General features: G+C 37.0%; 1 protein-coding gene across 6 annotated transcripts in view; it reads right to left on the bottom strand.

The window, feature by feature from the left end:
* UTRN (utrophin) overlaps positions 1 to 18,372 on the bottom strand; it is a 405,882-nt gene that overhangs the window by 224,531 nt on the left and 162,979 nt on the right. For all 6 annotated transcript variants that reach the window (XM_062572341.1, XM_062572340.1, XM_062572342.1 and 3 more), the window contains 2 exons: positions 17,334 to 17,488; positions 12,061 to 12,250 (listed from right to left, as the gene is read on the bottom strand). In XM_062572341.1, the coding sequence (XP_062428325.1) occupies positions 12,061 to 12,250; positions 17,334 to 17,488 (345 nt within the window). The remainder of the gene's footprint in view (positions 1 to 12,060; positions 12,251 to 17,333; positions 17,489 to 18,372) is intronic.

Here is an 18,372-nt window from a genome sequence, read left to right as displayed (position 1 = left end):
TATCCTCCCACTCCTGTTCCAAGGGCTCCAGCCCCAGCACACTGGTGGTTCTGCACTACATTCGCTCCAGTTTGTCAGCCTCCCTCTTGAACTGGGGGTCTAAAACTGACCGCAGTATTTCAGACCTGACCTCATGAGCCCCAAGGAGAAGCGAACAGTCACTTCCCTTAACCTGCGGGCTCTGATCTTGCTCATGCAACCCAGTATGTGGTTAATCTTCATCATCGCAAGAGCAAACAACCAGCTCACATTCAGCTTCCTGTCCCGCAGACCCATTTGGTCCCTCTTCTGCAGAGTTGCTCACTTGCCAGACCATCCTCAGCTTGTACCGATGCTTTACGGAACAAGATTGGCCTATAAAGACGCAAGTTTGCTGCTGCTGTTCTAAAAACTTTATGGTGCTTTGTCCCATCATCCAGGTCATTGATGATAATGTTGAACAGCACAGGCCTCGTTATCAATCCTTCAGAACACCAGTGGCCCTGGCAGTTTTCTACCCATCTTGTAGTTAATCCACCCTGCTTATATTTCCCTAATTCAACTATCAGACATAGTGTCAAATATCTTGCTAAAGTCAAGATCAAGGATCTCCACTACTCTCACCTCATCCAAAGAGACAGACATTTTGTCCTGGAAAGCAATCAGGTTGGGCTGGCACAATTCATGCTTGTTGAATCCATGCTGGCTTTGCACACTCATTTTCTTGCCCTTGTATGCTTGGAAATGGCTTTCAGGGGGACTTGCTAAATAATTTTCCTCATGGGCTGAGGACATATGGTTTCTTGGGAAAAGATGTGATAGCTTCCTAAATCTCACAACTAAAAGGGCTTCCCAAGTACTTCACCTATAAGTTTTTCCTTCTTGAAATCCTGCCTGTTTCTCTCAGCTGTTTCCTACATTCTTAACTGGAGACACTCCATCCCCATCTCAAATCATGACCAGATTCTGCATCTGTGACAGTCACTGTTTCTCTTATCCCTGACTGTTCTTAGGATCTCAAATCTCTCTCTAGTTTATGAAAATATAAAAATACTCAGATTGCACCCCTTTTCCCCCCAAAGGTATTCCAATGGGAATCAATCCATAACATACTAACATTTAGCAACTAATGACACTTTACCTATGCACCAAAGCCCCAGGTTGTCCTTGTCTTTCACTGAACCACTGAATAGTCACTTGCCATTTGGGAGCAATGGAAAATAAATTCCACTGCATTGTTTTTTTTTCATATCGGCTATATTTCCAACTGTATTTGTTGCCCTTGTTTCTAATTTTCAGTCTTATGATACAATAATGCTTAAAATTATTCCAAGTTCAGCATAAATATCTTTGTCATTAAATTGTAAGTAATCTGAAGTCAAATAAGACATAAGCAACTATACCAAATGCCCTTACAAATGCACAGCACCTTACTATTTACAACCTCTACCTAGTTTTCAACCTCAGTAACTTGCTTCAAAAGCAGTTTTCTTTTCTTAATAGCACTATTAAGAAAAGTGCACAGTATCAAATGCTTTTCTATACCCTTCTCCAAATTAATTCCAATCTTTCTTATTCTGTAGTTATCGAAAAAGCAAGTTTTTTGTTAATCTGCTTTCCAAAATACCTTTTATTACTACTCACTTTTTCCCTCTGCAGTTAAAAATACTCTACTCTTACTTTCAGTATTTCCTCCAGTATTTTAACAAGAAGTTAAGTCTTACTGGATAGTATTTCCAGCATTCACCTCTTTCATTTTTTTTTTAATCTAATTTTTTTTAAAAAAAAAGTCTCCCTTCAGCCTTCCATTCCTTCTGTAGTTGCCACAATTATTCAATAGTAAATGTCAGTAACAAATCAATTTTGATCTCTTTAAAGTTCCAGATGCCCATATTTTCCAATGTTCTAATCACCAGTTTTCACCATTCCAACTTTTAATTCATATCTGAAAAGATTTCCACCTCATCCATTTTAAATCGATTTATATGCATTCTTAGGGTATTCACATTTCTCCAAAGATAAGAGTTTTCCAGTCCTTTCAGTCAGTTTGTCAGTGACCCCACCATGCCATCTTGTATGATTTTAAGTTCTGCAGCTGTGCATTAACCCCATTCATGTTCGCCACGCACCCAGACATGCCTTGCACCATCCATTCACATACAGTATCTCATGAATTCACAATGGATGCTGCTTCTTCTAAGCACTCATATTCAAAACAAACAAGAATTCAATGTAAATCTGTCTTAGGGCAGACTGGTTACCACATACATTTCTCAGCTTTTTTCTATAAAAGTATATCCTAAACTCATCATTACAAGATGCTGCTCATTAGATTTATTTATTTATCAAGACTCCTCTTTTGAAAGAGTCAGTCTTGTCTACACTATTGCATTTTTTTTAACCTTACCATATTTAAACAGATAATAGGAACCAGTTTGACTCTCAGTTATGTTATGGCTCTGTTTTAGAGATTTGACATTGCAGAAGAATCTCTAACTATTTTTACAATTATTGTAATGTCCCTCACGCTACTAGAACAGTAGCGAGCAGCCCACACACAGCTTTCTTGTCTACCAAAAAAAAAAATCCCTAATCTAGCAATGCTTTTCATGACATAAGCACTGCTTCATTTTCCAACCAGCAAGCAACTTAATATGGCAACCTACTTCAGAAGCTGCTTCCAAAAACAGTTTTGTTCAGTGCTATTGTCCAAAAAATTCATATTTTTGCTGCTGTTGCACCTCTTCTTCACCCCATTTGATTACCTCTATTTTATACCTCAATTTGATCAAGTGTGAACCTTCACATTTTTCAAAATTTAATATTAAAAAGTTGCTACTTTGAGAATTCAACATTATTTCAATTACATTCAGAAGGCAAACACCAGTGTCACAGTGAAGGAGGAGTCTGGCTGACCTAAGGATTCACTGTGTTTTTAACTTTCTGTGGCTTTGTAAATTTAATAATACCAATAGATATAAAAGAGTAGAAAAACAAGAGAACTGCATTTCTAAACTATGTGTTCATGAAAAAAAAAAAAAAGGAAAAAAAAAACCCAAGATACTTGTTTCTGATACATCATTTCTCTTCATAGCTGAGGAAGCCAATAACTCACCTAAGTTACCGTATGTCACTTCAAGAGTGAAGAGTAATGTCATATCAGGTTTGAGATTTCAGATATTTTATTTGAAGAGGTTTGTTTGCTCTTGATTCCTTCCCCCTCCCCCTAAAAGAGGGCATTCCTCTGAACAAGTCATCAAAAAAGAAATGAGAAAATATTCTTCTAGCTACTAGCTATTTTTCTCATTCTGTCCTCCAACAGATTACCTTGCATGCTAGTAGTTTATTTCAAGAATATCATGGTCAAGCTCCATCAACAGGATACATATTTCAAGTTTATCATTTATCTGTCTGACAGAGATGTACTATTCTTTGCTTATGTCAGGGAAATTCAAGAAAGTCTCCCAATTTTCTATTTCATTTTCATACAGAATATTGTAGTTTTGGTCTCTCAGAAGAGATCTGTCACTTTGTAGCTTACCATGAATTTTTTTGTTCCCAATAACATCTAAATTCATTCTTGTCCAAGCTATCTGGATACACCTAACAGAAAATATTCCTTAAAGAACAATCGCACGTTACCAAAAGCAGAGCGGATGACAACCCTGACAACATATTATTTTCGTGTTTCTTTCTTTTGGAATCATAGAATATTATGAGAGTTAAGGGACAAAGTTGTTAATGATAAAGTGAAAAAACATATTCACTGTCCTGGTAACAGGCTGCTAAGTGTACAAATTTTGTCCTGATATACCACTTATTTCAGCATAGAAAAATCATACAGCATAGTCAGTAAAAAGTCGCATCTGGCAAAAATTCATCTCAGTATAAATAGATTAGTGAAAACAAAAAAATAATTGAAAGAAATATCCTAAACCTTGGATTTTCTATTTCGCAGCAATGCAATAACCATTATTTCAACAAAAGGTTTATTTCTGTTTCTGCTTTTAACAAATTTGCGACATAAAAACTTCGAATCTTGAGGTACTGTTACACCAAGCTGCCAAAAAAAAAAAAAAAAAAAAAAGAAAAGAAACAATTATGACTTTCTCCCACTAAAGGTTATAATAAAGCCTAAATTATTCTTTCATAAGTCATGCACCTAAATAGGCAAACACTCCAACTTCATGAATTGGTAACTATTTCACTGGCACTTTTTTAACGTTTATTTCATTGGCAGTGTTATGCTTCAGAAGACACTTCACATGAAACATTTAGATGGTAGTTCATGAAGCAACTACTCTGTACCTGGTGCGACAATTCATATCCCAAACAGTGAATAAATAACTTCTCTTATGCAGAACTGAATATATTCATGTATGTACTGAGTTCACAAGTACAAACTTGTGAAATGCTAAAAGTCACAAGTATACAGAACATTGAAATAGAGTGTAAGTAAGGATTTTAGAGTTGCTTATAATTTGTAATTTTCATATCATTTTCTCTTCCAAGCATTAACATTTCCATCTGTAAACTCCCATATATCATTGCCTTACATTGACACCTGCTGGAAGTGCCTGGGATTGTAAAATACTCCTTTTTTTCCCCCTCTCTAAGTGTCTCTCACTTGACTCCACAGACAGACCAACACTCCTACCTCCAGTTAAACTGAGTAGCAGACTACCTCTGAAAACATCGAACTGTATGACTTTTTAAGGAATTGGGGGGATGGGGGAACGGAAGTGTAACTGTAAGCTATACAAAGTTTCCCAAGGCTATCACTGCATAGATTTCTCAGTCAGAAAATATATATTAATAACAGCTTTTGAGAAGATTTTTATTATCCTTGGGTAGATTTAAACTCAGCAAATTAGGTATTCAACCACTTACTAGATTTTCACTCTAATTAGCAGATAATAATTACTGCGAGATTTACTAAATAGTTCTTATTTGAAAAGCATTGTTAGGAAAGAGTTTATATACAAAAATGTAACTAAAGAGGTTTAATACACTTATACTTTACTAGTAATTTTGAAAATACAAATAAAAATGACTATGTCTTTACACTAATAACAAAGATTCATCTTATTCACAAAATCAAACAGGTTGTTTACTGATAGAATTGACAAAGACAAGAACCACAGAGGCATACTTATTAAAATAGCTTGCATGCACACATCAGACTAGCTAGTCTCTCTTTTTTTTTTTGTAATGAAGATACACCTCTTTCTATAGCTTTGTAAACAGCAGCACGTTGAAACAATCATCTGAAAATAGTAATTGTTCCAAGAATGCCATAACTTCCTCTATAAACTTCAACACTATAAACCAGATACTACATTATACCCTTTTCTTACTTTCAAACTCTACCACAGAGATAGGGAGTCTTTTACTTTGTTTCATTTTCATATTGCTCATAATGGAAAACACATTTCAGACTGATGCAAATACAACTAGTTACAGAGGCATTTGCTTTTCCATTGGAACAAAGAATACATTCCTGAGCATGGTCATGCACTTTGGTTTACAAACCTTGTACACAAACTCAGGCATAGTTTCATCAACACACATAGGCAGTTTTAAAGTACTGGAAGCAGCAAGAATAAAAAAAAGTTCAAAGACAGTCACATGCTTTTTCTTTTCTTTTTTTTTTTTTTTTTTTTTTAAAAAAGATAATGTCAGCATATAGCTGAATGTCTTCAATTTTGTATTTCACAAAGTCACAAGTAGTATCCATATATTAAGGTCCAATAACACATCACTGCATGACCATTTCACACAGGCACCAACAAAAGTGACAGTCTTAACTCACTTTATAGATCACATCTGAATTTTACATCTGGAAATGGATTGACCTGGTTAAAAAAGACTTTCACTAGGTAGCTTAGATCATTACCACTGTAATCAATTTTTCAACTACTGTACCTGCACAAGATATGAAACTGTAATATAGTCTTGGTGTAAAGCTCCAAAAAGATAACAGAAATATTAATATGAGTAGCAGACTGTCAACATGTTTTTCATGCAGCTTTTTCTCATTTTTTTTCTTTGTGGAAGAACTCTATAGATACAGGCAGGCAAAGTCAAAATTACCTGGCTGTATACTAAGCCTGCTGAGCTCGCACTCCTGATAAAAAGTTTCATTAATTCAAAAGTAAAACCATTGGGTATTGAAGAAAAACAGAGTTATTCTGCACAATGGGTGCCTTAGAGTTAAAGGAATGCATTTATCAAGAATTAACCTTTTTTTTTTTTTAAATAATAATAAAAATAAGTAGTAATATTTTACAAAAGGTAATTGAATATTAACAGTTTCCTTCCAGACATACTCAAAGGGTAGCAAGGCAGCATTTTGTCAATTACACAGTTATATATTTTTCAATGATTTTTTTTTTAATATATTGCATTCTTCAGCAAAATACAAACCATAGAACATTTCAGCTTTACAAAACACACTATACAGCTCAGATACTTTTGACACCCATCTTCCCCTTTGACTTTTTCCTGTTATCTGTAAAAGATGAGAGAGTCAGCTTTAGGTACTCTCAAGATACTGGTCTTGCATTTCTTACCTTACAAAGCTTCTGGTAACGCGGAGAAGAAACTGCCATCCTCTGTAAACGATGCAACAAAACCACAACTTTCTGCAGAGACGTTCTCACCACAGCCATCATTTTAAGTTTGCCACACTTCTGAAGACACCTCAGAATTTGCATTATAAATGAAGAGCAACTATCATTTCCTCCCGGTCACTGGACAATGATTTGCCAGCTTTCTGAGCATGCTCTCTTCCAGGACTGCTTTTGAGAGCTACAGGCTTTATACGATTCAAAGGCAAAGGACATTGATAGAGCATAAGTTTCTTTCACAAAATAACCCCAAGAAAAAACACAAAAAAACCTTCAAAACCTTCACAGATTATTCTAGCCAATACTGCTCAGCTCTACATGTGCAGGGAGTAAATGAAGTTGCTGAGCAGCCGAGTGTCTGCCACCGTTCAGGAGTGCACTGAACAGCCAGAAAAGGTTATTAATTTAAACATTAAAGCTGCAGAAACGAAAAAGAAATTCCTTCAGGAAGACAGCTCCAATGTGTCAAACCGTTGTTCTTCCCTAGTAGCAGCTGCTTTTTATCGAGACTGAGTATTTGCTCCTTCACTCTGGAAAAGGATGCTCTCGCTCTCACTCTAAATGCAGCTCTGGCAGAGCTGTAGAGTGAGTGAACAACAGACTGTTATAAATCTGGAGAGAGGAGCAAAGGGATACCTGCCCTAATTCTATCAGCCATACATTAAAGGCTAATAAATTACACTCAGGCACTTCTTAAAGCTAGATTATCCAATACAAAAGGCAAAACTGCAGGGGGTAAACCTCTCTCTTACAAAAACTCTCCTAAAGCCAGTTTAGCCAAAGAGATCTCAAAGGATTCTCACTCACACCACAAAGTGGGAACGTTTTTCAGGAGCTGTTTCCAGTTAGAATCTTCTCCTATATGACTTGTTAGGAAAGAATTGGATTTTGACAAATTTAATGCATCCAATTGTGCCACTCCTTTTCTGGCAGCTTTGAATTTAGAGCACTAACATCTTCCCATAACAGAGCATTATTGTTTAAGCCACATAAGAATAGGACATTCAAGAACATGAAAGTGTTTTGCTACCAGCTCTGCACTCTCAGTGTAATACAGCCAACATACCCCTAGGTGTGGTGATACTGCAGCATAACCACAGAAAGCTATTTCTTACTACTCCCAAAGGTGCTAACGATGAATATATTTTAATGTGTATCAGAGGGCCTGCTAGAGCAAACATTCAGGGAGGCCATTTTCAACAGAGTAGGCATTAAGAACAGAGAGTAAAAGAGAGGTTGACTGTCTCAACACAGATAAGATGCATCACAGCATTACTGAAAAATCAATCAAAACCAAGACCCCACTGGATCTTCTCAAACTCATCTTAATAAACAGTCTAATGAGAAAGGAAAGACATTCACCATATAAACTAATTAGGTGCATTAACACAGCTTCTAGCTACCAAGATCCCAAAGGGAAACAACACCAAGTCTGATAATCACTTTCTATAATAGAATGTAAAACTAACTAAATAAAAATCCTATCCTGTAGTAAGTTACATCAACAGGTATGAAGAAAAATATGAAGCTACTACTTGTGTTCTCAAGCTGAGGCTTTGAGCCCTTTCCCCTGCCCTAGGATTGCTAATAGATATGTATTACTTGCCCCTCAGAACAGATAGAAAACAAGGAACATCTGTGAGCTATGTTCCAAGACTGAATGCTCTGCAGAAGAGGATGCAAGCCACTGTTTTCACAAAAAGAACTAAATACATAGCACAAGACAAAGGATATGATGATAATTATTGCAGCTTTACTTTAAAGTATCAGCTGAATAAAGATCTAAATAAAAGTCACCTGCTCCTAAGTTAAACACTTCTCCTTAATGATATCATAAAGTTAAAACAAGAGGTTTTTGGATAAGTTTGAAATCTAAAGAGACTGTTCCAAGTAATCGTATTATTTAATGTGTACATTGCTACATAAATATGTTCCTATTCAACTCTCTGTTAGCACAACCTTCTCATCCTTATCTTCCCAGTTCATTTTTAGAATTTAGTCAATTTTTATACCAGATCTCACATCAAACTTGCTTTCCTTGTAAACTGTTCTCTCTCTGATCTTTCCAGCACCAAACATAGTATCAAGGGCATTCACTTCATTCTATATTTAAAAATCTCACCTTGTGTATTCTTGACCTCTACAGCCTCATTCTTTCCTCATCTCCACCACCTCTTTGAACTGTTCCCCTATACTCAATTACTTTTGGCTTATTTACTCTCTCACTAAAACTATGTTCCTTTCCCTCCAATCCTGGCCTATCAACATTAGCTGATGTACTGTTAATAAACATTCTTGGCAAAAACCTAGGAGAGAGGAGAGTAAGAGCTCAAAACTTTGTTGTATGTAATAGGGTCCAGTCCACTCCTGCCCTCTCTTCTTTCAGTTCTGCTCTTTCTCCTTGCCAATATACAAGCTTGAATCAAGCAGTAACTCAAAAGGAAATAAGTAGTCCAGGACTAATCAGGCTGATCTGAGTTTATGCTAAAATAAAGCTTTCAAATTATTTTGAATAATATCTTTACACCCGTAGGCAAAGAACTTCACTCACGTTACCCCAGCACTACTTTCTACTGTTTGTTAGTTCACAGTTTCTGCATCTTTCTTCAAATTAGTTTTTAAACCTCTTGTAGGTGGTTGCTACATATTTTACACACGGTGTCCAACGCAGACCAGAGTGTTTTGACAGTAACCTGAAAAGAAGTCCTCTGCAATAATTAGGCACTGAACGATTTAAGAAAGATTGGTGCTATAATCATGAATTTCCTTGCTTACAAACAATCAAAAAAACCCCTTACTTTCTACCCAACTGAAAGTTAGGATTATTTTCATTGTACTGCTCTTACCCTTGAAAGCAGCAGTGAAAGTCAAAACAAGGCTTCGACAATCCGCAGATCCCTGGCTCTCTAGAATGATTTGCATTGCAGTCAAACAACTTAACCCCAACAACGTAATGGACGATAGCCCCCCACCCCCAACACACAAAGCTGCCTGTTTAACAGATGATCTTATTTTGAATATGCATGACGTATAACAACAAAATATATTCCATCATGTTTTGTCTGTGTGCAGCAGATATTTCACCTACGATTTAATCACAGCCTGAAAATATGGTAAATAAACTTCTTCCTCAATGCTTAAGGCTTTTTTTTGGGGGGGGGGCAGAGAGGGGGGAAGGCATGCCTTCCTATAGAGCCAAGGAAGTTATAAGCTCTACATCGTTCTTGCAATCAGTTCAATTTAGAAGCTGTGTTTCTTCAGGTATTTAGCAAAGAACAACAAAGAACAATGTTACTGTATACTGCGGAAGAGGAGGAGAGAACAGGAAGTTTTCTTTCTTTAATCAGTTTTAATCTTAAAACCTTGCAGGGGAGAGGGCTTGAATTTTCTTTACAATTTGCTTTCAAAAAGATCATTTCAACAAATATTTGAAAACAGAAACATTGATTTTTTGAGAGCTTGTCTGTGCATTGATTTGAAAGTTTTTGGTTAGATTTAAAGTAGTATAAGAAGTTGATACAGTTCATTTCAGAAGCCATTGAACTGTGACAGCCTGACATGTGCTCTCCCAACTTTGGTAACTGAAAAAAAGCTATTCACAATATTATGTAAATTCACAGCCAAGTTAAGTGATTACAGCTCTTCTGCTGCACAATGTATAGAAGAGTGCACAGTCACAGAGTAGGTGAAGAATATGAGTTATATAGAGGCTTACAGACCTCTCCATGGAGCAGCAGGGACTCCTGCCCAGCTGTTCTACCTTCACATAGCACAGGTCTGACAATAAACCAACCTGCAGCACAGCAAAGGAGGCAATCAATCTTCCACGACCAAATTGCCCAAGTCCTTCACAGCTGCATACAGTGGACAGTAGTGTTTTGCAAAGTCAAAGCTTTATTCCAGCGTAATTGACTGCACAAAATGCAAGGTAATGCAGAAATAAGTCTGTTTATACTCTGCACTGCCACATGCTATTAGCTTTCTGTGGTCCCATTTTAGTCCTGCCAGCACTCCTACTTTTATTGTTGCCAACAGAAAGTAAATATATTAACTTCTAGGTGTTGTCATTACAGACTGGTGTCAGCATTTCACAAGAAGTCTCATCTCTACAGATGAGTTACCTGGCTGATAACCGCATAAAAGTTGGTGAGTGACACATCATCTACAGACTCAAGACTTCACAATATACTGTTCTCCCCTTACAATTAGTGAACTGCCTGATCAAACACTTTGAATTTAAATAAAATGCAGCATTTGATGTAGACATGTTCAGGTTAATAGCATTATTGATAGTACCACACTTATTCATTAAAAGCTACTTAAACTCCATGAATTTAGACTATGAAAAGCATTACCCCAAACTCAGAGTGCAGAATTTCTATAGCTAATCCAACCTTTCGATTTGTGTATATTGAAAGAGAATAACTATACTAAATAATGAGGCAAACTAATCAAAGTGGAAAAATGCATTAGAACACTTAGGAGGAGGAAGGAGAAAAAATGCAGCAAAACAATTCAGGAGAAAGAAGAGACATGAACAGCATTCACATCATGTAAACAGGACATTTATGTGTCAGAAAAATACTGAAAATCCTTTTAACCAGTGATGTGCAGTCTTTTCCTGCCACAGGCCCAAATATATTAATTTAAAAAAGAAGAGTTGACAGGTCCCTACATTCTTTACTGTTGTCTTCCCTCAATAAGGCAGACTAAACTCAGTTCCTCCCTCTCTCCCCTCTTCTGCCTCCTCAAAGAGGCATACTGGAAAGGGAGGAATGGATAGCTGATGATGTACTCCAGCTATCCTCAATGGTCTGTGCTTCTTAGACTGGGAGAAGGGAATTACCTTCTAATAATTACCTTCATTTTAGATGAGCCAAGGTGTCCACACATGAGAAAGGACCCTAAGTGGCAACATTTAATCTCCTACTCAGTTATTTCTACGATTTCCACACTTTGTGGCCTGTATGCCAACTAAGGCTCAGCTCAGAAGCTGCTGGGCAGCAATAGTAGGAAAGGGTGGAAAGGTGAACTGAGCACCACAACTTCTCAGGTTACTGGCAAAATAGAGGGAGGAAAGCAGGAAAGATAAGGAAGACAAGGAGACAGCACCTCCCAGGCCTGTACTTCCCTGGAAGAAATTTGATTAAATTGTTCAGTTGGACAATCACATGGTATGATTCGGTTTAATCAGATACATGTTTCCTGAATACAGTCACTTGCCAGGGATTTTTTTTTAAGAGCCCTGATGACCAGAGATGTGCATTGACTATGCATTTCAAACCTTGGCAAGAAAAAGCTGCTACCTTCACACTCCTGATTTTTAAAATGCTGTTTTCAATACCTTAAAATAGGCTGCAGGTCTCTCCACTCTATTAGATAGCTTACCTTCGTAACATTTGCCAAGGAGGAGAAGTGCAAATAACAACAGTAGCATTATTTAATTTCTTACCTGAATCTGTTTTCTAAGCTCCCTTATGCAAGCACTATCCTGAGTAGCAGTTTCACGCTGGGATGCGTCTGCAAGAACATTTACTGTTGTCTCTGCTTCTTGAAGCCACTTGAGGAAGCTCTCCAGATCCTTGTGCAAAGCTTGTACTGTCTTCAGCTCAGCATCCAAGAAATTCTGCCTATCAACAGCTCTGAAAACAAGACAAGAATCAGAATTTTCCTCTGTAACATCACACATTACACGTATCACAAGCTGAGCTATTGAAAGAGAAACCCAAAAGTTCTCTTCATTTAGAAATTATACATCTGTCAGTTTATCATTATTTATATCACTGTTTCTGTGATTGTTATATCTATAGCATTCCACAGATGTTCTTAGCTAGATACATATTTCATAGTTCTTTTTTAAAAGCATGTGGAAGAAAAGTTACTCATTAAAAATCTAGTTTTTCTAGTACTACAATCATGGACTTACACTACTCCAACTGCTAGAAGCATTATTCCCATGTGTGAATGCTCTTCCTCATCAACAAACATCATATGGAATAAAAGGACTGAGGGGTTGGAGCTTTTTCTTTTATAGTTAGCAGAAACAGTTCCCTATATCAGCATATAATGTACTAGTTAAAGTGCTAAGGAATGAAAAGTCATTCACAATTCACTCTGCTAAAAACAAAGACTTTTGTCACTACCACTCATACTGAATACTACATTACCATCTTATCAGTCAACATCATCTAGTCCAAACAGAACATTCTTAAAAAAGGAATTTCAGTCAAAAGATCTCCAGCTAGATGATCATACAAGATTTTGTTTGGTAAAGGATTTTTTAAGATCTAAGTCTTTCATTATTGGTAATCAACTATGCAAACATCTTTCCTAAAAAAAAAAATCAGATTATATCTCTGCATAATAAAACCGTTTCCTTGTCACTGAAATGAAATATATGAAAAACTGTTAAGAATCATCAATTTAAAAATCAATTGAAATATGACAAGCTGGTTTTCATTCATTTGAGGCTACCACTCAGTAGTATCCCTTTTTCCAAAAAAGGAGGGAATTGTCCCACCAGCACACTGTAGAGAAGCCTCTATCAGGGCTAATGTCTGGAATGCTGTTACTAAGTAACTAGGAAATTCAACTTTATTTGGAGTTCACTCACTAACCATATTATAAGATTTCAGTGGCAAAGTGATATTTATTTTCAAACAAAATGAGGCCAAAACACTCAGCATTTGATATTTTTGAAAAAAATGAACAAGCTTCTCCAAACAACCTTGATTTATTTGTATTCTGCCTTCTCATATTCTCCTTTCATTTTCTTTTCTACTTTTCACAGTGTGGTGACAGTATTGCTCAGCAGTATTACGGACTCACTGTATTCAGAATCAAGACCTTCAATAGTTGTTAAAAGTGTTTTTTAAAAAAAAGAAGCTGTGAGTGTTTGGTATCATTCAAGAGGAAGTTTCTAAGTGGGTAGTTTAGTTCTGTGTGGGTAGCACATTATAACAGAAGATAGATGTAAGGAAAAGCTGTTTTCCTTCAACAGCAGTAAGAAAATCTGATGCAACCCCAATTCTATCAAGCTTACATTCTTAAATATTAACATAACCAAGTGAATTTTCAAGATACTATTTGCAACATTACAGAGTGTTGTGAATCCAAATTTAGAAACTACTGGGCTTATACCATGTTTTAATCATTGCTTCATCCAAAGTGAGATTGCTTGAATCATTCATTCTAACTTCATGCTCCCCAAACTTTGGCCATTAGTAAAGGACTGACAGGGCAAGAAGCCTTCATTCATGCCTCTGACTTGAAGCTCTGGAATGCTTTGTTCACTTGGGGGGGGGGGGGGAAATAAATAAATAAAAGCATGTTCAGGATGACTGTTTGATAAAATATATTGTCTAAAATAACAACAAAATAGCACCTCAAAAATTGGAACATGCTAATATACTAAAAAAGAGGAGAAGAGAGAGTGGAGGGGGAGGGAAAAAAAAAAAAAAAAAAAAAGGAACCACACACACACTCCTATACACCACAAAATAAAAGCAGGAGTGCTGACTTCAAAACCCTCTTCCCTCTGCAGGGATTTTCTTTCCTAGCAGGGGACTAAGGCCAAAGGTGGAATAACAAGAGTGACAACAGGAAGGACAGGCTGAAAATAAAGGTGACCTTCAAAGAAACAGAGAAGCCCCAAAGAATGAAACACAGTAAAAGTGACCCAGATCTCTAAGTGTAAGTACTGATGCACTAGACAGGAATTGAGACAACCTGAACATTATACCTAGTAACATTCATTCAAGAATGTTGTCTTCAGCCTTAAAGTTTTCATATCTCAAACTTTGTGTTTAGCTGAAATTAAAGGGAAGAATTAAATCCTTTAACAGTCCTGCTGCTGTCATGACATCTGAATTAAAGATGAAAATAATTCCATTCAGTACATTTGTATTCCAGTAGCATAAATTAAAAGATTTACAACTAATGTTCTAGGTTACACGAGTGTTGTAAAAAAGGATCTGTGTGACAGTAGTTAGCAACATTTCTACAGAGCAGACCCAAATACTTTTATTTCATTCCAGTAAAGGTCACAAATAGATGACGGAGAGTTCTGTACTGCAGACAGACTACTTGCCATGCCAACAGTGATGATTCAGATTCTCAAATAAATCAGATACAACCAGAACATTCTCAAAGGAGAGAAGGTCTTTCTAGGTGGTAAGAATTAATGTGAGGAGAACCTACGGAGCCCCAAACAAATGCAGCCAACTTCACTTAACTTGGTGACAGGCAAAAAGGTCTAAACAGATTCTGTTAGCAAAGACATGTCCAAGAAAAACAAAAATTTTATCTCTAGTATTTAAGTTTCCTAGCACTGTTTTAGCTTGCAGTTCTACCCAATTATATTTCAGATATAAACTAAAAATCTGCAATGCACATAAATGTGGGATCAAGGAAGAGTCATGAAGAACATGTGGGACAATCTGGACAATCATAATCCACTTCTGAGGCATCAAAAGTAGAGGAAATTACTATAGTTTCACCTCTGAAATATATAAATGAAACACAAATAGCCACTGGATAGCATATTCAATTTATACTGCATCAAGCAGAAGTGCTTTATCTCCTTAAAGCTGATGTTTTTAAAATGAACTGCTTCAATTTCAAGTTACATGGCTACAGTCTTCCTGATAGCGCTACTGAGGTGCTATTAAGGACTGTGATTCTCCCAGGTGAAGTACTAAAGACTCTTCCTGCACTCTCCAGGAATAGGTATTGCCAGAATAAAATGGAATTTTAAAGTATTTTACTGTTAATACATATCTATGCCTATAGAAGCCATGGCACCCTATGCGTGTTCCATGTGCAATCCCTGTCCATCTGAAGTCCATCACTGGAATTAAGCCTCATCACTTCATGTTGCAAAGCATAAAATACTTCACTATAATTTATAATTAATGTGATCAAAGCAAGCATAAAAGCCTCCACTTCCCTGAAAAAGTTCCTCCAATGCACTATCTCCTAATTTTATGCTGCCCCATGAAGTTATATTGAGCAGCTCCACACTCCCACTACCCACCAGTTTCCCAACTTCTCCTTTAACAGCTCTCTTAATTAGTTAAAAACAAAACAGAAATGTATCCTCTTAACACTACAGGCTGCAAAATAGTAGCCCTAGTAATGACAGGGAAGCTTCAGATACACACAATAGAAAGCAAGCGTTTATTATTCCAGACTTTCTTAAGCAGATTCAAAAGTAGTTAGAGGATCCAGGCAGGGGTCTTCAGAGTCCTTTCTGATCCCCCTGTCCTGAGTTGGGTGGGAAGTTTTATGCTACCTCTAACAAAAACACCAAGAAGTTTGAACTTGAATATCTGTAGCCTACTATTATTACCAACCCAAAAAGCATCTGTTTCCCCTCACCATCAAATTCCTCCTTCATCCCCAGATGCCATTGTGACAGAAATCCAGATAAAATTAATGATATTTTGGAAAAATTATTATTCTGATGAAGGGGAGGAGGATCTGATGCAGAATATGCTCCAGTCCTCAATCTTAATGCAAATGAATGATCAGAAATAACCAAATCAGGAGATGAGTGCATCCCTATGACCCACTTTAGAGAGCAAAAGTGAAAAAGCTAAGGAAGGCTTATCATATGCCAAAGCCTTTCCCACAGTCTACTGAAAGGTTTCTGAAAAAATAGCAAAAAGGTATGTATATCACACTGAATAATAATGGAGCTTTTTACTCCTTTAAAATTCCATCTTAGGTGTCTCAAAACATTTAGAGATCGATACAATTTTATTCTATCTCAAATCATCACAATGTAGGAGCCAAATAAAGTTTTGTCTCGTTACTCATCTCTCAATGGAAATAACCAGGAAATCATTCATATAAAACTCACTGTCACATCAAAAGCACAAAAATACAAAGGTACCATTCTTGTTTTTATTTTTTTTTCTTTTTAAACAGGCATTGGCAGTCATATTAGAAGCCTTCCATGGTGAATTGTGGGAATCTGCATCGTGCAAAATTCAGAACAGCTTCACTGTAACTGACTATTGATTTACACAAACCTTAAACACTGCAGAAAATTTTAAGTATACAGAGAGGAGATACTAATATACAGAAATTGTATCCTTTATTTCTATCATTTAAAAAACAGCTACATATAGTGTGAAGGAAGAGTGCTGCCAGCAGGTCGAGGGAGATGGTCCTGCCCCTCTACTGAGCCCTGGGGAGGCCTCATCTCGAGTACTGTGTCCAGTTCTGTGCTCCCCAGGACAAGAGAGACATGGATCTACTGGAGAGAGTCCAGCGTAGGGCTACAAAGATGATCAGAGGGCTGGAGCACCTGCCCTATGAGGAACGGCTGCGAGAGCTGGGCCTCTTCAGCCTGGGGAAGAGAAGACTGAGGGGGGATCTTATCAATGTGTACAAGTACCTGAAGGGAGGGTGTCAAGGGGACGGGGACAAACTCTTTTCAGTTGTCCCATGTGACAGGACAAGAGGCAATGGGCAGAAACTGAACCACAGGAAGTTCTGCCTGACCGTGAGGGGGAATTTCTTCCCTGTGAGTGACGGAGCACTGGACCAGGTTGCCCAGAGAGGTTGTGGAGTCTCCTTCTCTGGAAGATCTCCAAGGCCCGCCTGGATGCAATCCTGTCTAATACACTCCAGGTGACCCTGTTTGAGCAGGGAGGTTGGACTAGATGCTCTCCAGAGGTATCTTCCAATCTTAACTATTCTGTGAAAGCTCATAATTACCTTTGGTTCAGATTAACCCAACAAGTATTCATTTGGTCAGTGGTTTCCTTCACCCTCCTTGTGTCATCATCTCGATACTCTCGAAGAAGTTTATTAGAAAGATCATTGAACGCAGCTACTGTGATGTCACCTCTATGCAAATCCTGAACTAACACCTAAAAAACAAATTCAGAATGAGATACATGAGCAAAACTAATACCAAACTATTTCACATATTGTGCATTTTATAGTATTATTAAAACTTTTACAACAAATGTACATATATCTCATCTAGAATATGTTCCCTCTTAAAACAACTATTAGAAACTAGCATTCTGACAATGAACCAATCAAAACACAAATGAGAAAAATTATGTTTTTCAGAATTGCCAAAGGCTAGAAAAATCTTTTTCTGTGTTTTACTAATAACGAAAGAAAAAGTGCTTTCATATTTTTAGTAGCACGAATACGTTTAAATTTTGCGAATGACAATACAACCACCAGCTAAATGTGACACAAATGAAGTGTGAAGCAGGATTTTTTTTTAATTTCTTTTTAAAATGAAGAAAAATATCAAATATGGTCACTTATTGTAGCAGGATATTCATAACGTGGCTCAGCCTTACAAATTCTTCATATATTTCTAACTCTGGAAAAAATATATAATGTTTAGTTATATCTTATATTATGCATATGTTCAGTTATAACTTAAGTTCATGCATAACCTGTGCATGTTCAGGCACAAGTTAGCTTTCACTTAAGAAATAAAGCAAACAGTCCTAATAGCCCATTTCCAATCTCCTGCTCAAATAAAGACAATGAAAAGCAGGCAATTTTACTATTTACTAAGACAGGGCAATAGTTCAGTGACAGATTCTCATGACCGCATCTCTCCACTTCTCTCCATATCCAGCTGCACTCCTATCCTATCCCTCCATGAATAAACATACATTTTTTTAAACTCCTTTATAGCCCTGTTCCTTGTAGCACTGATAAGAGCCCCTCCTCACTGACTTCTCTCTCCTGTTCCCATTCTGTGGCTCCTGTAGCCTGTCCTTTT

Source organism: Rhea pennata, chromosome 3 (genome assembly GCF_028389875.1).
Source record: "Rhea pennata isolate bPtePen1 chromosome 3, bPtePen1.pri, whole genome shotgun sequence".
Taxonomy (NCBI): Eukaryota; Metazoa; Chordata; class Aves; order Rheiformes; family Rheidae; genus Rhea; species Rhea pennata.
Note: the sequence above shows the minus strand (reverse complement) of the source record. Positions and strands in the feature narration are given on the sequence as shown.